This window comes from Heptranchias perlo, chromosome 31, assembly GCF_035084215.1.
Source record: "Heptranchias perlo isolate sHepPer1 chromosome 31, sHepPer1.hap1, whole genome shotgun sequence".
Lineage (NCBI taxonomy): Eukaryota > Metazoa > Chordata > Chondrichthyes > Hexanchiformes > Hexanchidae > Heptranchias > Heptranchias perlo.
This window is the reverse complement of record NC_090355.1, coordinates 36,104,884-36,130,098: the sequence shown is the minus strand read 5'-3', so window position 1 is coordinate 36,130,098 and position 25,215 is coordinate 36,104,884. Positions and strand designations below refer to the sequence as shown.

Genomic DNA, 25,215 nt, shown 5'->3' with positions numbered 1-25,215 from the left:
TCTCCCTCCTACAATCTTCAGGATTTTAACTCCAAACGTGGGGTCACCCAGACACCAGTCCTTGGTGTAAACCCTCTTCTCTCCTGATCATCACTTGGAGTTTGTGAGGTCACTGACATTCTGCTTTTTTTGTTCCTTTGTTTAGGGCCCGGTGGGTTTCCCTGGTGACCCTGGTCCTCCTGGTGAATCCGGCCCTCCGGTAAGAGAGACTTTAAGAGAGTTAAGAGAGAATTGCCGTTTAGTAAAATAATCGATTAAACTTCTCCTATAAACTCCTTCAGAGCATTAATCAAATCCCCGGGGTTTAAACACACTCCATAAATTATAGGTTGTGGTTTGGAGCCTGTGTTTTTCTGTTGTGACTGACTGACTGATGCTCTGAACTCGAGGATCAAAAAGTATTGATTATTTAGAAAGTTTGTTCCAACGCATGGAGCTACGACTGGAATTCTACACAGGTGCTGCACCGTCGAATTTGAGAACATAAAACATTGACTGTCTTCGAAAGATATGAAACAGCCCCAAGCTCCCCATAACCTGGACTCTTATTTCTCAACAGGGTCGTGATGGACCGTCAGGAGAGAAGGGAGAAGATGGTGAACCTGGTCAGACCGTGAGTTATACACTAATCAACAACAGACACTTGGGAACGCACAGCTTGGTTTGTAGGAGGATTGGGAACCAGTGGATCCACTACTGGCCCCAAGGTCAAGGAGTGAAGGGACAGCCCAATGGGGAATGGAGCTGTTCAGACCAGAATATCTCAGAATGGCAATTCCCAGTCTGTGCTCAGGCGAGGCACCAGGAGAGGGAAGCTGCAACTGGCCTCAGTGCGCCTGGGCTAGAGAAAGGAGAAGCAGGCCTGGCCTCCTGAATTCCATTCAGATCAAAGGTGGATTGTTGTGTGTTGCACAAACCACGCAGAGCAACACTGAGGGGCAGAGAGGCTGAGGGGCCCAGGACTGAGGGGCGGAGAGGCTGAGGGGCCCAGGACTGGGGGGGCGGAGAGGCTGAGGGGCCCAGGACTGGGGGGGCGGAGAGGCTGAGGGGCCCAGGACTGCGGGGCCCAGGACTGGGGGGCAGGGAACTTGTCCTGGTACAGAAGCCTGGCAATAAATTAGGAAAAAAGGGCCCAAATGAGTAAATTGATCTCCAGGGATGGAGTTCAAACGGAAATCTGTCGCCTGGTGTTTTAGACAAAGTGTTGACGATGGAGAGTGAGTTGTGATGGACACGATGAGATGCAAGGTTGCTGGTGATGGATGCAGAGGAGGCCTGGTTTCTTGTATAACGTAACGGAGAATTCGGGCACAAAATTGGCACAGGTTCTTGTGACACTCCGTGTACGATCCCCTGAATGAAGAATCTAAGCTCACCTTTTCTTTCCTAGGGTTCTCCTGGGCCAACTGGTGAGCCCGGGCCTACCGGTCCTCCAGGAAAGAGGGTGAGTATAAAATATCGAACACTATCGCTGTAACACACACACATCGAACACTATCCCTGTAACACACACACATCGAACACTATCCCTGTAACACACACACATCGAACACTATCCCTGTAACACACACACATCGAACACTATCCCTGTAACACACACACATCGAACACTATCGCTGTAACACACACACATCGAACACTATCCCCGTAACACACACACATCGAACACTATCGCTGTAACACACACACATCGAACACCAACGCTGTAACACACACACATCGAACACTATCCCTGTAACACACACACATCGAACACTATCGCTGTAACACACACACATCGAACACTATCGCTGTAACACACACACATCGAACACTATCCCTGTAACACACACACATCGAACACTATCCCTGTAACACACACACATCGAACACTATCCCTGTAACACACACACATCGAACACTATCGCTGTAACACACACACATCGAACACTATCCCTGTAACACACTCACATCGAACACTATCCCTGTAACACACACACATCGAACACTATCCCTGTAACACACTCACATCGAACACTATCGCTGTAACACACACACATCGAACACTATCCCTGTAACACACTCACATCGAACACTATCCCTGTAACACACACACATCGAACACTATCCCTGTAACACACTCACATCGAACACTATCCCTGCAACACACACACATCGAACACTATCGCTGTAACACACACACATCGAACACTATCGCTGTAACACAATCACATCGAACACTATCCCTGTAACACACTCACATCGAACACTATCCCTGTAACACACACACATCGAACACTATCGCTGTAACACACACACATCGAACACTATCCCTGTAACACACACACATCGAACACTATCGCTGTAACACACTCACATCGAACACTATCCCTGTAACACACACACATCGAACACTATCCCTGTAACACACACACATCGAACACTATCGCTGTAACACACACACATCGAACACTATCCCTGTAACACACACACACCGAACACTATCGCTGTAACACACACACATCGAACACTATCCCTGTAACACACACACATCGAACACTATCGCTGTAACACACACACATCGAACACTATCCCTGTAACACACACACATCGAACACTATCGCTGTAACACACACACATCGAACACTATCGCTGTAACACACTCACATCGAACACTATCCCTGTAACACACACACATCGAACACTATCCCTGTAACACACACACATCGAACACTATCGCTGTAACACACACACATCGAACACTATCGCTGTAACACACTCACATCGAACACTATCCCTGTAACACACACACATTGAACACTATCCCTGTAACACACACACACCGAACACTATCCCTGTAACACACACACATCGAACACTATCGCTGTAACACACACACATCGAACACTATCCCTGTAACACACACACATCGAACACTATCGCTGTAACACACACACATCGAACACTATCCCTGTAACACACACACATCGAACACTATCCCTGTAACACACACACATCGAACACTATCGCTGTAACACACACACATCGAACACTATCGCTGTAACACACTCACATCGAACACTATCCCTGTAACACACACACATTGAACACTATCCCTGTAACACACACACACCGAACACTATCCCTGTAACACACACACATCGAACACTATCGCTGTAACACACACACATCGAACACTATCCCTGTAACACACACACATCGAACACTATCGCTGTAACACACACACATCGAACACTATCCCTGTAACACACACACATCGAACACTATCCCTGTAACACACACACATCGAACACTATCCCTGTAACACACACACATCGAACACTATCGCTGTAACACACACACATCGAACACTATCCCTGTAACACACACACACCGAACACTATCGCTGTAACACACACACATCGAACACTATCGCTGTAACACACACACATCGAACACTATCGCTGTAACACACACACATCGAACACTATCCCTGTAACACACACACATCGAACACTATCGCTGTAACACACACACATCGAACACTATCGCTGTAACACACACACACCGAACACTATCGCTGTAACACACACACATCGAACACTATCGCTGTAACACACTCACATCGAACACTATCCCTGTAACACACACACATCGAACACTATCCCTGTAACACACTCACATCGAACACTATCCCTGTAACACACACACATCGAACACTATCCCTGTAACACACTCACATCGAACACTATCCCTGGAACACACTCACATCGAACACTATCGCTGTAACACACACACACCGAACACTATCCCTGTAACACACTCACATCGAACACTATCCCTGTAACACACACACATCGAACACTATCCCTGTAACACACACACATCGAACACTATCGCTGTAACACACTCACATCGAACACTATCCCTGTAACACACTCACACCGAACACTATCCCTGTAACACACACACATCGAACACTATCCCTGTAACACACACACATCGAACACTATCCCTGTAACACACACACATCGAACACTATCCCTGTAACACACACTCATCGAACACTATCCCTGTAACACACTCACATCGAACACTATCGCTGTAACACACACACATCGAACACTATCCCTGTAACACACACACATCGAACACTATCCCTGTAACACACACACATCGAACACTATCGCTGTAACACACTCACATCGAACACTATCCCTGTAACACACACACATTGAACACTATCCCTGTAACACACACACATCGAACACTATCCCTGTAACACACACACATCGAACACTATCCCTGTAACACACACACATCGAACACTATCGCTGTAACACACTCACATCGAACACTATCGCTGTAACACACACACATCGAACACTATCCCTGTAACACACACACACCGAACACTATCCCTGTAACACACACACATCGAACACTATCCCTGTAACACACTCACATCGAACACTATCCCTGTAACACACACACATCGAACACTATCCCTGTAACACACACACATCGAACACTATCCCTGTAACACACACACACCGAACACTATCGCTGTAACACACACACATCGAACACTATCCCTGTAACACACACACATCGAACACTATCGCTGTAACACACACACATCGAACACTATCCCTGTAACACACACACATCGAACACTATCCCCGTAACACACACACACCGAACACTATCCCCGTAACACACACACACCGAACACTAACCCTGTAACACACTCACATCGAACACTATCCCTGTAACACACACACATCGAACACTATCCCTGTAACACACACACATCGAACACTAACCCTGTAACACACACACATCGAACACTATCCCTGTAACACACACACATCGAACACTATCCCTGTAACACACACACATCGAACACTATCCCTGTAACACACACACATCGAACACTATCCCCGTAACACACACACACCGAACACTATCCCCGTAACACACACACACCGAACACTAACCCTGTAACACACTCACATCGAACACTATCCCTGTAACACACACACATCGAACACTATCCCTGTAACACACACACATCGAACACTAACCCTGTAACACACACACATCGAACACTATCCCTGTAACACACACACATCGAACACTATCCCTGTAACACACACACATCGAACACTATCCCTGTAACACACACACATCGAACACTATCGCTGTAACACACTCACATCGAACACTATCCCCGTAACACACACACACCGAACACTAACCCTGTAACACACTCACATCGAACACTATCCCTGTAACACACACACATCGAACACTATCCCTGTAACACACACACATCGAACACTAACCCTGTAACACACACACATCGAACACTATCCCTGTAACACACACACACCGAACACTATCCCTGTAACACACACACATCGAACACTATCCCTGTAACACACACACATCGAACACTATCCCCGTAACACACACACATCGAACACTATCCCTGTAACACACACACATCGAACACTATCCCTGTAACACACACACATCGAACACTATCCCTGTAACACACACACATCGAACACTATCCCTGTAACACACACACATCGAACACTATCCCCGTAACACACACACATCGAACACTATCCCTGTAACACACACACATCGAACACTATCGCTGTAACACACTCACATCGAACACTATCCCTGTAACACACTCACATCGAACACTATCCCTGTAACACACACACATCGAACACTATCCCTGTAACACACTCACATCGAACACTATCCCTGTAACACACACACATCGAACACTATCCCTGTAACACAGACACATCGAACACTATCCCTGTAACACATACACATCGAACACTATCCCTGTAACACACTCACATCGAACACTATCCCTGTAACACACACACATCGAACACTATCCCTGTAACACACACACACCGAACACTATCCCTGTAACACACACATCGAACACTATCGCTGTAACACACACACATCGAACACTATCCCTGTAACACACACACATCGAACACTATCCCTGTAACACACACACATCGAACACTATCCCTGTAACACACACACATCGAACACTATCCCTGTAACACACACACATCGAACACTATCCCTGTAACACACACACATCGAACACTATCCCTGTAACACACACACATCGAACACTATCCCTGTAACACACACACATCGAACACTATCCCTGTAACACACACACATCGAACACTATCCCTGTAACACACACACATCAAACACTATCCCTGTAACACACACACATCGAACACTATCGCTGTAACACACACACATCGAACACTATCGCTGTAACACACTCACATCGAACACTATCCCTGTAACACACACACATCGAACACTATCCCTGTAACACACACACATCGAACACTATCGCTGTAACACACTCACATCGAACACTATCCCTGTAACACACTCACATCGAACACTATCCCTGTAACACACACACATCGAACACTATCCCTGTAACACACTCACATCGAACACTATCGCTGTAACACACACACACCGAACACTATCCCCGTAACACACACACATCGAACACTATCCCTGTAACACACACACATCGAACACTATCCCTGTAACACACACACATCGAACACTATCGCTGTAACACACACACATCGAACACTATCCCTGTAACACACACACATCGAACACTATCCCTGTAACACACACACATCGAACACTATCGCTGTAACACACACACATCGAACACTATCGCTGTAACACACACACATCGAACACTATCCCCGTAACACACTCACATCGAACACTATCCCCGTAACACACACACACATCGAACACTATCCCCGTAACACACTCACATCGAACACTATCCCTGTAACACACACACATCGAACACTATCCCTGTAACACACACACATCGAACACTATCGCTGTAACACACACACATCGAACACTATCCCCGTAACACACTCACATCGAACACTATCCCCGTAACACACACACACATCGAACACTATCCCCGTAACACACTCACATCGAACACTATCCCTGTAACACACACACATCGAACACTATCCCCGTAACACACTCACATCGAACACTATCCCTGTAACACACACACATCGAACACTATCCCTGTAACACACACACATCGAACACTATCGCTGTAACACACACACATCGAACACTATCCCTGTAACACACGCACATCGAACACTATCCCTGTAACACACACACATCGAACACTATCCCCGTAACACACTCACATCGAACACTATCCCCGTAACACACACACATCGAACACTATCCCTGTAACACACACACATCGAACACTATCGCTGTAACACACACACATCGAACACTATCCCTGTAACACACTCACATCGAACACTATCCCTGTAACACACACACATCGAACACTATCCCTGTAACACACTCACATCGAACACTATCCCTGTAACACACACACATCGAACACTAACCCTGTAACACACACACATCGAACACTATCCCTGTAACACACACACATCGAACACTATCCCTGGAACACACTCACATCGAACACTATCGCTGTAACACACACACATCGAACACTATCGCTGTAACACACACACATCGAACACTATCCCTGAAACACACTCACATCGAACACTATCCCTGTAACACACACACACCGAACACTATCGCTGTAACACACACACATCGAACACTATCCCTGTAACACACACACATCGAACACTATCGCTGTAACACACACACATCGAACACTATCGCTGTAACACACTCACATCGAACACTATCCCCGTAACACACACACACATCGAACACTATCCCTGTAACACACTCACATCGAACACTATCCCCGTAACACACTCACATCGAACACTATCCCCGTAACACACACACACATCGAACACTATCCCCGTAACACACTCACATCGAACACTATCCCTGTAACACACACACATCGAACACTATCCCCGTAACACACTCACATCGAACACTATCCCTGTAACACACACACATCGAACACTATCCCTGTAACACACACACATCGAACACTATCGCTGTAACACACACACATCGAACACTATCCCTGTAACACACGCACATCGAACACTATCCCTGTAACACACACACATCGAACACTATCCCCGTAACACACTCACATCGAACACTATCCCCGTAACACACACACATCGAACACTATCCCTGTAACACACACACATCGAACACTATCGCTGTAACACACACACATCGAACACTATCCCTGTAACACACTCACATCGAACACTATCCCTGTAACACACACACATCGAACACTATCCCTGTAACACACTCACATCGAACACTATCCCTGTAACACACACACATCGAACACTAACCCTGTAACACACACACATCGAACACTATCCCTGTAACACACACACATCGAACACTATCCCTGGAACACACTCACATCGAACACTATCGCTGTAACACACACACATCGAACACTATCGCTGTAACACACACACATCGAACACTATCCCTGGAACACACTCACATCGAACACTATCCCTGTAACACACACACACCGAACACTATCGCCGTAACACACACACATCGAACACTATCCCCGTAACACACTCACATCGAACACTATCCCTGTAACACACACACACCGAACACTATCGCTGTAACACACACACATCGAACACTATCCCTGTAACACACACACACCGAACACTATCCCTGTAACACACACACATCGAACACTATCGCTGTAACACACACACATCGAACACTATCCCTGTAACACAGACACATCGAACACTATCCCTGTAACACACTCACATCGAACACTATCCCTGTAACACACACACATCGAACACTAACCCTGTAACACACACACATCGAACACTATCCCTGTAACACACACACATCGAACACTATCCCTGTAACACACACACATCGAACACTATCGCTGTAAATCTCCATTCAAACCCTTCGTGACAGGTCAATGCAGCGAGCTGCAAACATTGCATTAATGAAGGGTATTGCAATAGCTGACCTGATTTCCCCTTCAGGTAAAGACCAGGCCTTTTCTGATGTTTATTTTTGGTGTTTTTTAGGGTCCTCACGGTCCTGCAGGTCCTGAGGGAAGACAAGGAGAGAAAGGGGCAAAGGTAAGGAAGGGAGATACCCACAAGTTGGCCATTTTGAGTTCATGCATGGTGCACCAGTTTTGATAACCCTGGTGCTCTATCTTTTTAATCTCGGTTCCTGCCCTTTCCCCGCAATCCTTCACACCATCACTTACCACGTAACGACCTGACCCCCAGTTAAACTCTTCGGCTCGTTGGCCTCCTGGGACTGCGTTGCCAGATTCTCACATCCCTTTGTGTGAAGATGTTTGGTTTGTACACTTGTGACCCCTTGTTCTGGATTCGCTACCAGGGGAAAGAATCCATCCCCTTGTACCCTGTCGATTCCACTCATTATTTTAAACGCCTCAATCAGATCCTCCCTTAACCTGCTCATCTCCAGGCAATATTCCCAAATTTACTTAATCTCTCGTCATAACTCAGTCCCTTGGTCCCAGGCCCCATCCTGATCAATCAGTGTTGGGCGTTCTCCAGGGCGGTTATCTCCTTCCCACGGTGGGACCTCCCAAAACTGTGCGCATGGTCCCAACGAACTTGACCAAAAGTGTGAGAGGAGTCTCTCCCTAATCGAGCACCAGTGCTGCTCTGATCAGGACCGACTCATCGACTCGTCGATTGGAAAGCCTTGATTCAGATTCTGCTTCGCCCGGCAACATCAGGGACGTTTTGTTCTTTCCTGTCAAGAGGACATAAACAAAGAAAGAACTTGGATTTCTATCGCACCTTTCATGTCCTCAGGACATCCCAAAGCGCTTTACAGCCAATTAATTACTTTTGAAGTGCAGTCACTGATGTGATGCAGGGAAACGTGGCAAGAAGATAAATGACCAGTTAATTTGTTTTCGGTGGTGTTGGTTGAGGGATAAACATTGTCCAGGACAACGGGAGAAATCCCTGCTCTTCCATCAGTGCCATGACATCCATCTCATCTCATCTGAAGCACAGCACCTCCGACAGTGCAGCGCTCCCTCAGTACTGACCCTCCGACAGTGCAGCGCTCCCTCAGTACTGACCCTCCGACAGTGCAGCGCTCCCTCAGTACTGACCCTCCGACAGTGCAGCGCTCCCTCAGTACTGACCCTCCGACAGTGCGGCGCTCCCTCAGTACTGACCCTCCGACAGTGCAGCGCTCCCTCAGTACTGACCCTCCGACAGTGCGGCGCTCCCTCAGTACTGACCCTCCGACAGTGCGGCGCTCCCTCAGTACTGACCCGTGAGTATCAGCCTGGATTTTGTCTCAAGTCTCTGGAGTGGGGACTTGAACCCATGACCTCCTGCCCCAGGGGTGAGAGTGTGCTCACTGATCCAGGGCCGACACCAGTCGAGGAGCCTCCTGACCCTCTCCCAGACGAAGGTGAATCGATAGTGAGGCACAGATCCACATCCTCCTCGTCTCGCATCAAACTCGTTTGGACGATGTAAGCAAAGCAACGAAAAAGATGTGTTTTGACGGAGAATAACGAGTGTAAGAAATAACAGGAGGTTTGATCACGAGCCTGTTACACAGATTTACTCCTGGGAGAAACAACCGTATGATTGGACCCAATTAGCTTGAAGTATTGTCCATTATTTCTCCGACCTGTGTTTTTAATTGACTATTTGCGATCTAACAATGCACGTCGTAGATAAGATCTACTTGCACCCAGTGAGATGAGGTGGTGATGACGGTGCAGCTCGTTACAGTGACTGTAAACGCACTCAAGGTTTCCTTTTTACCAATTTGTTTTGTTGCTGAGGTCCTTTCTTTGGATGGGCAACGAACTTGTCAAGGGTTTGAGCCTAGTTGTGACAAACTCTATGATCTCGATTTTCCGATTGGCGTTATTTTAACCAGGTTAATGTGCGTGTTTAAATCCAGAAACCTAACCAGAAAACCTGAGCTTGTGGATGTCATCCACCATTTTAGTTGAGTCACTTGGCTTTTGGAGCAGGTCTTGAATCTATTCTGAGGAGAATTTTTTTTACGCAGCGAGTTGTTCTGATCTGGAATGCGCTGCCTGAAAGGGCGGTGGGAGCAGATTCAATAATAACTTTCAAAAGGGAATCGGATAAATACTTGAAGGGAAAAAATTTGCAGGGCTTTGGGGAAAGAGCAGGGGGAGTGGGACTGATTGGATAGCTCTTTCAAAGAGCCAGCACAGGCACGATGGGCCGGATGGTACCCTTCTGTAAGATTCTTGGACCATTGACCGATTGACCCTTGATGATGTCTCTCATTCTCCTCAGGGCGACACTGGTGCTGAAGGTCCACCTGGGAAGACAGGCCCAGTGGGCCCACAAGGGTCTCCAGGCAAACCCGGCTCTGAGGGTCTTCGGGGAATTCCGGGCCCTGTGGTAAGTAACAGACTCCTGCTTCCAACTGACACCGTCGGGTTTCAGATCACCTTATTTTAGTGATTTATTCTTTTCTCTCACACTCTGAAACATCTTGTTTGTTTAACACACTCTTTTATTTCATTAAATTTAGGGCGAGCAAGGCTTCCCAGGCCCCCCCGGTCCAACAGGTCCACCTGGTCCAATGGTTTGTGATCAAAACAGTCGCATTTAATCTTTGTTTCTCCAACAAGAAGTCAGCCTGATTGTCACAGTGATCTTTCTTTCTGTTTTTAAGGGTCCTCCTGGATTGCCAGGCCTCAAGGGTGAACCTGGTCCAAAGGGTGAAAAGGTACATTTTTCAGAGAGGACCAAAGGCCAATCCTCCCTCTGATGATATAAGATGAGCTGGTCTCCCAGAAACTCGCGGCTCCTGCATTTCTCCAGGCAGGGGTTATTCTCAAAGGGTCTTTGCAAAATACTGTCCATTCTTGGAGTCCATTCAACTCTTACACAAAGCATTACCCACTTCAAAAATGCTCACCATCATGGCTACCGGGAAAATAACCACTCATTTGTTTCCTCCCCATGCTCTTTCCAACCACAGCATCTCCTGTACTTCAGGCCCCTTCACCACAGTGTGTCCTGTACTATAGGCCCCTTCACCACAGTGTGTCCTGTACTATAGGCCCCTTCACCACAGTGTGTCCTGTACTATAGGCCCCTTCACCACAGCATCTCCTGTACTTCAGGCCCCTTCACCACAGTGTGTCCTGTACTATAGGCCCCTTCACCACAGTGTGTCCTGTACTACAGGCCCCTTCACCACAGTGTGTCCTGTACTACAGGCCCCTTCACCACAGTGTGTCCTGTACTATAGGCCCCTTCACCACAGTGGGTCCTGTACTATAGGCCCCTTCACCACAGTGTGTCCTGTACTATAGGCCCCTTCACCACAGTGTGTCCTGTACTATAGGCCCCTTCACCACAGTGGGTCCTGTACTATAGGCCCCTTCACCACAGTGTGTCCTGTACTACAGGCCCCTTCACCACAGTGTGTCCTGTACTATAGGCCCCTTCACCACAGTGGGTCCTGTACTACAGGCCCCTTCACCACAGTGGGTCCTGTACTATAGGCCCCTTCACCACAGTGGGTCCTGTACTACAGGCCCCTTCACCACAGTGGGTCCTGTACTATAGGCCCTGCCTCTTCTCTTTGGTTTCTCAGTAAATAAAGTACAATTATTTTAACAATCCTGCACCTAGGAGTTGGAAGAAATGTGAATATTAAGTTGTCAAATAAGGAAGCTGAGCGTTAGAACAATTTCAAAGAAGGGCAAACTGATGGTTCATTATCTCACAGAAAAGAGACTGAGGAGCTAAATCCGTTCTCATTGGAAAATCAAACTCCTCGGAAGAAGGAATGGTGATTCAATCATAACTTTCAAAAGGGAATTGGATAAATACTCGAAGGGAAAAATTTGCAGGGCTCTGGGGAAAGAGCAGGGGAGTGGGACTAATTGGATGGCTCTTTCAAAGAGCCGGCACAGGCCCGATGGGCCGAGCGGCCTCCTGTGCTGTAAGATTCTATGATTCTTGTGTTTGCAATTATAAGAAGAATGGGCCTATCAAAGTCCCACCCGGAAAACTCAAATCACCTTGTCCCAGTCCGTCGCAGGGTGAAAATCTCCCCTGCTTTTATTTGAAGAAAAATAAACTGATGAATTCTGCTGATGTCACGAGGCCAGGCCGGTCTGGTCATGTTCAGATCTGGACATCAGTTCTGCAGTGTTCCCAACAAAGAATTAAAGAACCTTTAAAATACTATCGTCACTTCGCTGAACTATTCTCCTTCCTAATCTCCAAATAATTCGTCCTTTACACTCTTCCTCCCACATCTTCATTTTGTTGAAGTTCAGATTCCTGACCCTTATCCTGCTCTGGTTCATTCTTTCAGAGAGCTTCATGTCCATGGAACTTCCTACCTCCCTTTTAAAACTTAAGCTCGGTATCACCTGACCATTAACACCAGATTTGCCAATCTCCTCTTCCAGTCTTTTCAATCTTCATGTCCTGAACTATGGACCTTCACTTAGGTTTCTCAATGTACTGTTCTCATCAACAACAACTCCCGTTTATACAGAGCCTTTAACGTAGTAAAACGTCCCAGGGAGCTTCACAGGAGCGTAAATCAGACAAACTTTGACACTGAGCCACATAAGGAGATATTAGGGACAGGTGACCAAAAGCTTGGTCAAAGAGGGAGGTTTTAAGGAGCGTCTTAAAGGAGGAGAGAGAGGCAGAGAGGTTTAGGGAGGGAATTCCAGAGCTTAGGGCCCAGGCAGCTGAAGGCACGGCCGCCAATGGTGGAGCGAAGAAAATCGGGGGATGTGCAAGAGGCCAGAATTGGAGGAGCGCAGAGATCTCGGAGGGTTGGAGGGGCTGGAGGAGGTTACAGAGATAGGGAGGGGGCGAGGGGATTTGTGAACTAAGATGAGAATTTTAAAATCGAGGTGTTACCAGACCAGGAGCCAATGTAGGTCAGCGAGCACAGGGGGTGATGGGTGAATTCTCACAGATTAAATGACACTCTTGAGGTTCTTGTCATTGTGAATGGAGCAGTCTTGGAGCTGGGACATCTGTCAATTGGTGTAAGCATGTGGTGACTGCATGTCTCGTGTTACAGGGTCATCCAGGTTTGATTGGTTTGATTGGGCCTCCAGGAGAACAGGGTGAAAAAGGTGACCGAGGTCTTCCAGGGCCTCAGGGAACTGAAGGTCCGAAAGGAGATACGGTGAGCATTGAGTGGCCGAGTGTTCCTCGTCCATCACATAAACTGTTGGCACCAGTCCCGCGCGTGAAAAGCCCTCTATGAAAGTACCTGAGTGAATGGACTAATCCAAAAACTTTCCATTTCACTGTAGAATCAGTTGGATGATATCGATGTCAAGCACATTGCTTTGTGTGAATTCTTTTTTATTCATTCTCGGGATGTGGGCGTTGCTGGCGAGGCCGGCATTTATTGCCCGTCCCTCGTCACCCCTTGAGAAGGTGGTGATGGGCCTTCTTCCTGAACCGCTGCAGTCCGTGTGGTGAAGGGGCTCCCACGGTGCTATATTTTGTAATAAAAACAGAAAATGCTGGATTCCTGTTTTTATTTCAGATTTCCAGCATCTGCAGTATTTTGCTTGAGCTATATTTTGCAGCAGTGTGATACGACCCAGGGGCTCGTTTGGTCACTTCAGAGGGCTGCTACGAGTCAACCACATTACTGTGGGGACTGGAGTCACGTATAGGCCCAGACCGGGTCAGGACGGCAGGTTTCCTTCCCTAAAGGACATCGGTGGACCAGTTGGGTTTTTATGACAATCCGACAGTTTCACAGTCACTTTTACTGAGACCAGATTTTTATTCCCAGATCTTTTAAACTGAATTCAAATTCTCAGACTTCCCATGGTGGGATTTGAACTCATGTTCTCTGGATTGCTAGTCTAATAACACACCCACTCGACCGTCGCCCGGTTAATTAATTAACAATCCATGTTTGTGAATCTCCTCCAGGGTGTCCACGGTCAGTCTGGTCCCATTGGCCCTCCTGGTCCTCCTGGATTAACTGTAAGTATTGAATAGTCCAACGTGACAGAAACTAGTAACCTGAGGGTTGATAAAACTATTTACTGACCTTGTCACATCTTTGCAAATCAGTTGGGTGATTTTTCCAGCGTCTTCCAATGATTTGAGGATTTCAGGAGCTTTGTTTCCTCAGTAGAAACTCAATAAGTTGAATTAGGAAAGGCATCATTTGGAAAGTTAGTGTTGAAGAACACACCGGCTGTACGGTTCTCTTTCACATCCTAGTTCCCATCATGAGAATCCCAAACCCAACTTACACCAGTCTCTTATATCCCCCACATACGATGCATTGGACCTCCAGTCTTACAGTTTCAGAATCTTAGCGTCATTGTCTTTTTCACCATTAAGGTTCTCTTGGAATCTGGAAGTTTTATTTTACCTCTCCTCCCACCCTCACAGGGGAGCAAACCTGGGCACTAGAAATTACCCACTTGCTTTTTACTGGATTTAATGTCGACCCGCTCTGCTCTACCAAGTACTCTTCAAAATGGTGTCTAGTACCCCATAGACCAGAGACTGACACAACTAATATCTTTGTTTACAAGTAATTAGTAATGTGAAACCACCCAAAATTGACAAATACGATCTACACATAAATGCAGAGAAAGTCTGTAAAGGGTTAATTACCCTTTGTAAGAACAGCTGTTGATTGAGTTCAGGTCTCCATCAAATTCGATGGACAAACTTTTTATTTCTGCCAATTCAGCCTCTCACAGACCTCCTTTACTCAGCCTGTCCCTCAAGCAGAGAGTGAGAGTGGAGACACACGAAACAATGCTTCATATATATATCCAAATTATACAGATTTCACTGTTGGAGGGCCAAACATCCAGCTGTTCTGTGGTAGATTTGAGCACCTCACACATCTGCGTTGAACTTTAAAATATTCATAAAGGGAACCATTCAGATATTTACTGATTCAAGGATCAGTACAACCAATTAAATCAAGGAAACATCCCCAATTGTCCCTTTGATCAAAGGTACAATCTGATCAGTTTATCAATGAAACAAATGCCTCAGCCTTTACTACATCAGAGAATTGTCCAATAGAAGTGAGATTTCAGCCACAGCTGACGACTTCAATGTGATACTGGCCGAATCTCAGTGTTTTGTCTTAGAGTTACAGTTTGATGAATCTAGCGATCTCCTTACATTGTGTTAAAAGCCATTAACCAATGAATATACTGACTCTTGCTTTCTTTCGACAGGGTCCACCCGGTCCCAAAGGGTCTAAAGGCTCCAGTGTGAGTATATCTCTAGACACTGCTTGGAGGTTGTGATGGGATGGTTCAGGAACTCTCAGTTGTCAATGCGCAGGAAGCTTGTTCCTCTGCGTTCTCTTCCGTGAAACAAAAGCCCTTTGCAAGACCCCTAGCCTGGGTTCGCAGAGTCCTGTAAATGGGGCTCCTCACTGTGTGTGGTCTATTTAAAGATAAGGAAAGGCAGGCAATGGAAAAGAGCGAAAGAAGGACAAGATGGCTGAGCGCCTTGTATCAAGCACTGCCCCCAGTCCTACACTAGAGGGTCAACGTAGGTCTCGTGCCCAACTGACTCAGGCAGGAGGGAGGCAGATAGTTTGAGTGAGTCCTGTATAGGGACAGCAAAGGATTGGGTGGGCTATCCCCAATCTTTATCCTTGTCCTTCTCTTCCTGTATCCTTTTTGTTAAGTAAAATGATTTGCGGATAGTTTGAATTTTATTTATGTCCAGGTAAACACATCACTAAAAGCTAATGGACAGGTACGAAAAGTAATCAAAAAGGCGAATGGAATGTTGGCCTTTACCTCAAAGGGACTGGAATACAAAAGTGAGGAAGTTATACTTCAGAGCCTCGGTCAGACCCCATCTGGAGACTGGGTTCAGTTCTGGGCCCCGCCCCTCAGGAAGGATATATTGGCCTTGGAGGGGGTGCAGCGCAGATTCACCAGAATGATACCGGGGTTTAAAGGGTTAAATTACGAGGACAGGTTGCACAGACTGGGCTTGTATTCCCTCGAGTGTCGAAGATTAAGGGGTGATCTAATCGAGGTGTTTAAAATGATGAAGGGATTCAACAGGGTAGAAAGAAACTATTTCCTCTGGGAAGGAATTGAGAACAAGGAGGCATAATCTTAAAATTAGAGCTCGGCCGTTCAGGGGTGATGTCAGGAAGCATTTCTTCACACAAAGGGGAGTGGAAATCTGGAACTCTCCCCCAAAAAGGCTGTTCAGGCTGGGGGTCAATTGGATTTTTCAACACTGAGATCGGTAGATTTTTGTTGGGTATCGAGCGATAAGGAGCAAAGGCGGGGAAATGGAGTTAAGATACAGATCAGCCGTGATCTGAATGAATGGGGGAACAGGCTCAAGGGGCTGAATGGCCTCCTCATGTTCGTATGATAATAGTGTCCAATTGAGCTGAAGCTTTGGCCAAGTATCTCACCCAGGATAGTGTTTCTGCTCTCGGAACCTGTGGAAACTCTCCAAAACAAGGGCCTGGCCCAGTCTAAACAGCGGTTAGCCCGATGCAATCGCCAGCACCAATACATACACTCGGAGCAAGGCAGGTCTGCGACACACTCGCGACGTAGCCCAATACTGGATGGTGCTCCAGCCTCTCAGTGTTTATAATAACTGGTCCTTATTATTCCTCCACAGGGTCTGACTGGTCCCAAAGGTGAAACAGGAATACAAGGGCCCCCCGGTGCACCTGTAAGTAGACAATTTATTCACTGAAAAATGCATTAAATCAGAAATTTGTTGTGATATTCATTGGAACTCGAGCTTGGTCCAATAACAATCTTACTGTCCCACTGGGAAGGTGACATCGCGGCATTACCCTTTACCAGCGAAAGACTCGAAACAAGCTGCCCCGTGTCATTAAAGTCTGAGACAAAGAAGGACACTGGTTCACATTAGAATCTAATCAAAATTTTAAAGAGGCCAAGAGTCCGGTGAGGTCAGCGGGAAAACATTTAATGTATTCTTGGGTCACAGTCCCCCTCTGTACAGTGTGAGTTACAGTCACCCCTCTGTACAGTGTGAGTTACAGTCCCCCCTCTGTACAGTGTGAGTTACAGTCCCCCTCTGTACAGTGTGAGTTACAGTCACCCCTCTGTACAGTGTGAGTTACAGTCCCCCTCTGTACAGTGTGAGTTACAGTCCCCCCTCTGTACAGTGTGAGTTACAGTCCCCCCTCTGTACAGTGTGAGTTACAGTCCCCCCTCTGTACAGTGTGAGTTACAGTCCCCCTCTGTACAGTGTGAGTTACAGTCCCCCTCTGTACAGTGTGAGTTACAGTCCCCCTCTGTACAGTGTGAGTTACAGTCCCCCTCTGTACAGTGTGAGTTACAGTCCCCCTCTGTACAGAGTGAGTTACAGTCACCCTCTGTACAGTGTGAGTTACAGTCCCCCTCTGTACAGAGTGAGTTACAGTCACCCCTCTGTACAGTGTGAGTTACAGTCCCCCTCTGTACAGTGTGAGTTACAGTCCCCCTCTGTACAGAGTGAGTTACAGTCCCCCCTCTGTACAGTGTGAGTTACAGTCCCCCCTCTGTACAGTGTGAGTTACAGTCCCCCTCTGTACAGAGTGAGTTACAGTCACCCCTCTGTACAGTGTGAGTTACAGTCCCCCTCTGTACAGTGTGAGTTACAGTCCCCCTCTGTACAGTGTGAGTTACAGTCCCCCTCTGTACAGTGTGAGTTACAGTCCCCCTCTGTACAGAGTGAGTTACAGTCCCCCCTCTGTACAGTGTGAGTTACAGTCCCCCTCTGTACAGTGTGAGTTACAGTCCCCCCTCTGTACAGTGTGAGTTACAGCCCCCCCTCTGTACAGTGTGAGTTACAGTCCCCCTCTGTACAGTGTGAGTTACAGTCCCCCCTCTGTACAGTGTGAGTTACAGTCCCCCCTCTGTACAGTGTGAGTTACAGTCCCCCCTCTGTACAGTGTGAGTTACAGTCCCCCTCTGTACAGTGTGAGTTACAGTCCCCCCCTCTGTACAGTGTGAGTTACAGTCCCCCCTCTGTACAGTGTGAGTTACAGTCCCCCCTCTGTACAGTGTGAGTTACAGTCCCCCCTCTGTACAGTGTGAGTTACAGTCCTCCCTCTGTACAGTGTGAGTTACAGTCCCCCCCTCTGTACAGTGTGAGTTACAGTCCCCCCTCTGTACAGTGTGAGTTACAGTCCCCCCTCTGTACAGTGTGAGTTACAGCCCACCCCCTCAGTCGAGACCCCCAGTATGACCTCCTCATTGGGCTTCAGCCCCTCATCTGAGTTTCTCAATACATGAAGTCCTGCTGCAGTTGAGATTGTCGAAGATGGACTGTTCTGAGAAAGGCTGAACGTTCCCAATGGAGTCGCCATCTTGTGGGTCACTCTCTGGAGACAATAAATTAAATCTTTTGGACCAATTCAGATTCTGTTTATTAAGTGTCAATGATTTTGTTTGATCTGAAGGGTCCCACCGGTGAGGTCATTCAGTCCTTCCCGTTCCAGTCTCCGAAGAGAACCAGGCGTTCTATTGATGGTAGCCAGCTTTTAGATGAAGGGAATCCGGATAACTACCTGGACTATGCGGACGGAATGGAGGAGATCTTTGGTTCTCTGAACTCGCTAAAACTGGAGATTGAGCAGATGAAGCACCCAATGGGCACACCGAGCAATCCTGCGCGTACCTGCAAGGACCTATACCTCTGTCACCCAGACTTCCCTGATGGTAGGCACAGAATATTCACCTGGTGTTTCTACCACACAACAGGTCAATGTCACACCATGGAGCTCGTTCACACTAAAAGGGATAAATTACGAGGACAGGTTGCACAGACTGGGCTTGTATTCCCTCGAGTATAGAAGATTAAGGGGCGATCGAATCGAGGTGTTTAAGATGATTAAAGGATTTGAGAAACTATTTCCTCTGGTGGGGGGGAGTCCAGAACAAGGGGGCAGAACCTTAAAATTAGAGCCAGGCCGTTCAGGGGTGATGTCAGGAAGCACTTCATCACACAAAGGGGAGTGGGAATCTGGAACTCTCTCCCCCAAAAAGCTGTTGAGGCTGGGGGTCAATTGGAAATGTCAAAACTGAGATTGATCGATTTTTATTGGGTGAGGGGATTAAGCGTTACAGAACCAAGGCGGGTCGATGGAGTTAAGATACAGATCAGCCCATAATCTAATTGAATGGCAGAACAGGCTCGAGGGGCTGAATGGCCTCCTCCTGCTCCTATGTTCCTGAGTTCCACATGATCAATTTTCAGGAGTCCAGCACTGGATTCAAGAAGTCCAAGTGGGAGGGAATGTTGATCCTGTGATGGTGCCCTGCCCCTCGGTCTCCAGTAAGCTTTGTGTCCATCTCACTCAGTACAGGTGTTTGTGACCTCCAGCAGCAGAGCATCAACACTGCACCAATCTTGCTCCAATCGGCACTGAGTTTTGACCCTGTTTGTGGTGTGAGATTGGAATAGTAACATGTCCATTGGGTCCCGGGGTCTAACACTGCCTGTCCAAAACCATGAGCCACTTAATTGGTTTATGCCGGTTTGCCTGAATGAGAGGGTGGCCTTAAAAAAGATAACACAAGTGTTGGTGAGAGAATTGGAGCGGTCCCAGGGCAGGAGACTTCAGTGCAGAGCAGAGGGTCTGTTATTTCTTAGTTTGAGAAAGCTCAGTGCAGGGTCACAGCACGACACCCAGTTGTATAGAGTGGAGAGAAGACATGCCAACAATAATGGTCACATAACACCAAGATTGGGTTTTAATGTCCTGTAGACCGAAGGAATAAGGGAAGACTGAGGGAGATGAGGAGTTCCATAGTTTTGAAGCCCTAGGGAAGGAATGAGTTGGAGTAGGAGACAATAGATAAGGGTGTAGGGAGGAGGAAGAGTGTGTAAGATGGGGTATCGAGAGCTGAGATTGGACAAGAGAGGAATGTTCACGGAGCTCTGACAAGAGCAGTATCGATAAAAGATAAACTGTGGTGGAGAGCAAGAAAGGTTGGAGAGGAGAGAGTGAGAGGAGAGAGTGAGAGGAGAGAGTGAGAGGAGAGGGTGAGAGGAGAGGGTGAGAGGAGAGGGTGAGAGGAGAGGGTGAGAGGAGAGAGTGAGAGGAGAGAGTGAGAGGAGAGAGTGAGAGGAGAGGGTGAGAGGAGAGAGTGAGAGGAGAGGGTGAGAGGAGAGAGTGAGAGGAGAGGGTGAGAGGAGAGAGTGAGAGGAGAGAGGGAGAGGAGAGAGTGAGAGGAGAGGGTGAGAGGAGAGGGTGAGAGGAGAGGGTGAGAGGAGAGGGTGAGAGGAGAGGGTGAGAGGAGAGAGTGAGAGGAGAGGGTGAGAGGAGAGGGTGAGAGGAGAGAGTGAGAGGAGAGGGCGAGAGGAGAGAGAGAGAGGAGAGAGTGAGAGGAGAGAGCGAGAGGAGAGGGTGAGAGGAGAGAGTGAGAGGAGAGAGTGAGAGGAGAGGGTGAGAGGAGAGAGTGAGAGGAGAGAGTGAGAGGAGAGGGCGAGAGGAGAGAGTGAGAGGAGAGAGTGAGAGGAGAGAGTGAGAGGAGAGAGTGAGAGGAGAGGGCGAGAGGAGAGAGAGAGAGGAGAGAGTGAGAGGAGAGAGTGAGAGGAGAGGGTGAGAGGAGAGGGCGAGAGGAGAGGGTGAGAGGAGAGAGTGAGAGGAGAGGGTGAGAGGAGAGGGTGAGAGGAGAGAGTGAGAGGAGAGAGTGAGAGGAGAGAGTGAGAGGAGAGAGTGAGAGGAGAGGGTGAGAGGAGAGGGTGAGAGGAGAGGGCGAGAGGAGAGAGAGAGAGGAGAGAGTGAGAGGAGAGAGCGAGAGGAGAGGGTGAGAGGAGAGAGTGAGAGGAGAGAGTGAGAGGAGAGAGTGAGAGGAGAGGGTGAGAGGAGAGAGTGAGAGGAGAGAGTGAGAGGAGAGAGCGAGAGGAGAGGGTGAGAGGAGAGAGTGAGAGGAGAGAGTGAGAGGAGAGGGTGAGAGGAGAGAGTGAGAGGAGAGAGTGAGAGGCGAGAGTGAGAGGAGAGGGCGAGAGGAGAGGGTGAGAGGAGAGAGTGAGAGGAGAGAGTGAGAGGAGAGGGCGAGAGGAGAGAGAGAGAGGAGAGAGTGAGAGGAGAGAGTGAGAGGAGAGGGTGAGAGGAGAGGGCGAGAGGAGAGGGTGAGAGGAGAGAGTGAGAGGAGAGGGTGAGAGGAGAGGGCGAGAGGAGAGGGTGAGAGGAGAGAGTGAGAGGAGAGAGTGAGAGGAGAGGGCGAGAGGAGAGAGTGAGAGGAGAGAGTGAGAGGAGAGGGTGAGAGGAGAGGGCGAGAGGAGAGGGCGAGAGGAGAGAGAGAGAGGAGAGAGTGAGAGGAGAGAGCGAGAGGAGAGGGCGAGAGGAGAGAGTGAGAGGAGAGAGTGAGAGGAGAGAGTGAGAGGAGAGGGTGAGAGGAGAGAGTGAGAGGAGAGAGTGAGAGGAGAGAGTGAGAGGAGAGAGTGAGAGGAGAGGGCGAGAGGAGAGGGCGAGAGGAGGAGAGCGAGAGGAGAGGGCGAGAGGAGAGGGCGAGAGGCGAGGGAGAGAGGAGAGAGTGAGAGGAGAGAGTGAGAGGAGAGGGCGAGAGGAGAGAGCGAGAGGAGAGGGCGAGAGGAGAGGGTGAGAGGAGAGGGTGAGAGGAGAGGGTGAGAGGAGAGGGCGAGAGGAGAGAGTGAGAGGAGAGGGTGAGAGGAGAGGGCGAGAGGAGAGAGCGAGAGGAGAGGGTGAGAGGAGAGAGTGAGAGGAGAGAGTGAGAGGAGAGAGTGAGAGGAGAGGGTGAGAGGAGAGAGTGAGAGGAGAGAGTGAGAGGAGAGGGCGAGAGGAGAGAGCGAGAGGAGAGGGCGAGAGGAGAGAGTGAGAGGAGAGGGTGAGAGGAGAGGGTGAGAGGAGAGGGCGAGAGGAGAGAGTGAGAGGAGAGGGTGAGAGGAGAGAGTGAGAGGAGAGAGTGAGAGGAGAGAGTGAGAGGAGAGGGTGAGAGGAGAGAGTGAGAGGAGAGAGTGAGAGGAGAGGGTGAGAGGAGAGGGTGAGAGGAGAGAGTGAGAGGAGAGGGTGAGAGGAGAGAGTGAGAGGAGAGAGTGAGAGGAGAGAGTGAGAGGAGAGGGTGAGAGGAGAGGGTGAGAGGAGAGAGTGAGAGGAGAGAGTGAGAGGAGAGGGTGAGAGGAGAGAGGGAGAGGAGAGGGTGAGAGGAGAGGGTGAGAGGAGAGAGTGAGAGGAGAGGGTGAGAGGAGAGAGTGAGAGGAGAGAGAGAGAGGAGAGGGTGAGAGGAGAGAGTGAGAGGAGAGAGCGAGAGGAGAGGGCGAGAGGAGAGAGCGAGAGGAGAGGGCGAGAGGAGAGGGCGAGAGGAGAGAGTGAGAGGAGAGAGTGAGAGGAGAGAGTGAGAGGCGAGAGTGAGAGGAGAGGGTGAGAGGAGAGGGTGAGAGGAGAGAGTGAGAGGAGAGAGTGAGAGGAGAGAGTGAGAGGAGAGGGTGAGAGGAGAGAGTGAGAGGAGAGAGTGAGAGGCGAGAGTGAGAGGAGAGAGAGAGAGGAGAGGGTGAGAGGAGAGAGTGAGAGGAGAGGGTGAGAGGAGAGAGTGAGAGGAGAGAGTGAGAGGCGAGAGTGAGAGGAGAGAGTGAGAGGAGAGGGTGAGAGGAGAGAGTGAGAGGAGAGAGTGAGAGGAGAGGGCGAGAGGAGAGGGTGAGAGGAGAGGGCGAGAGGAGAGAGTGAGAGGAGAGAGTGAGAGGAGAGGGCGAGAGGAGAGGGTGAGAGGAGAGAGTGAGAGGAGAGAGTGAGAGGAGAGGGCGAGAGGAGAGAGAGAGAGGAGAGAGTGAGAGGAGAGAGTGAGAGGAGAGGGTGAGAGGAGAGGGCGAGAGGAGAGGGTGAGAGGAGAGGGTGAGAGGAGAGAGTGAGAGGAGAGAGTGAGAGGAGAGGGCGAGAGGAGAGAGTGAGAGGAGAGAGTGAGAGGAGAGGGTGAGAGGAGAGGGCGAGAGGAGAGGGTGAGAGGAGAGAGTGAGAGGAGAGGGTGAGAGGAGAGGGTGAGAGGAGAGGGTGAGAGGAGAGAGTGAGAGGAGAGAGTGAGAGGAGAGAGTGAGAGGAGAGAGTGAGAGGAGAGAGTGAGAGGAGAGGGTGAGAGGAGAGGGTGAGAGGAGAGAGTGAGAGGAGAGGGCGAGAGGAGAGAGAGAGAGGAGAGAGTGAGAGGAGAGGGTGAGAGGAGAGAGTGAGAGGAGAGAGTGAGAGGAGAGGGCGAGAGGAGAGAGAGAGAGGAGAGAGTGAGAGGAGAGGGTGAGAGGAGAGGGCGAGAGGAGAGGGTGAGAGGAGAGAGTGAGAGGAGAGGGTGAGAGGAGACGGTGAGAGGAGAGAGTGAGAGGAGAGAGTGAGAGGAGAGAGTGAGAGGAGAGAGTGAGAGGAGAGGGTGAGAGGAGAGAGTGAGAGGAGAGGGCGAGAGGAGAGAGAGAGAGGAGAGAGTGAGAGGAGAGAGCGAGAGGAGAGGGTGAGAGGAGAGAGTGAGAGGAGAGAGTGAGAGGAGAGAGAGAGAGGAGAGAGTGAGAGGAGAGAGCGAGAGGAGAGAGGGAGAGGAGAGAGTGAGAGGAGAGAGTGAGAGGAGAGGGTGAGAGGAGAGGGTGAGAGGAGAGAGTGAGAGGAGAGAGTGAGAGGAGAGAGTGAGAGGAGAGGGCGAGAGGAGAGGGCGAGAGGAGAGGGCGAGAGGAGAGGGCGAGAGGAGAGAGCGAGAGGAGAGAGTGAGAGGAGAGGGCGAGAGGAGAGGGCGAGAGGAGAGGGTGAGAGGAGAGAGTGAGAGGAGAGGGTGAGAGGAGAGGGTGAGAGGAGAGAGTGAGAGGAGAGAGTGAGAGGAGAGAGTGAGAGGAGAGGGTGAGAGGAGAGGGTGAGAGGAGAGAGTGAGAGGAGAGGGTGAGAGGAGAGAGTGAGAGGAGAGAGTGAGAGGAGAGAGTGAGAGGAGAGAGTGAGAGGAGAGGGTGAGAGGAGAGGGTGAGAGGAGAGGGCGAGAGGAGAGAGAGAGAGGAGAGAGTGAGAGGAGAGAGTGAGAGGAGAGAGCGAGAGGAGAGAGCGAGAGGAGAGGGTGAGAGGAGAGAGTGAGAGGAGAGAGTGAGAGGAGAGAGTGAGAGGAGAGAGTGAGAGGAGAGAGTGAGAGGAGAGAGTGAGAGGAGAGGGTGAGAGGAGAGAGTGAGAGGAGAG

The 25,215-nt window shown here is 49.1% G+C and overlaps 1 protein-coding gene across 1 annotated transcript in view; it reads left to right on the top strand.

Moving 5' to 3' along the window:
- The window catches only part of LOC137300742 (collagen alpha-1(V) chain-like), a 101,742-nt gene that overhangs the window by 49,158 nt on the left and 27,369 nt on the right, over positions 1-25,215 (top strand). Inside the window, exons 26-37 of the mRNA XM_067970011.1 lie at positions 146-199; positions 560-613; positions 1,391-1,444; positions 9,108-9,161; positions 11,367-11,474; positions 11,608-11,661; positions 11,752-11,805; positions 14,140-14,247; positions 15,015-15,068; positions 16,295-16,330; positions 17,724-17,777; positions 19,522-19,780. Coding sequence (XP_067826112.1) covers positions 146-199; positions 560-613; positions 1,391-1,444; positions 9,108-9,161; positions 11,367-11,474; positions 11,608-11,661; positions 11,752-11,805; positions 14,140-14,247; positions 15,015-15,068; positions 16,295-16,330; positions 17,724-17,777; positions 19,522-19,780 — 943 coding nt within the window. The remainder of the gene's footprint in view (positions 1-145; positions 200-559; positions 614-1,390; positions 1,445-9,107; positions 9,162-11,366; positions 11,475-11,607; positions 11,662-11,751; positions 11,806-14,139; positions 14,248-15,014; positions 15,069-16,294; positions 16,331-17,723; positions 17,778-19,521; positions 19,781-25,215) is intronic.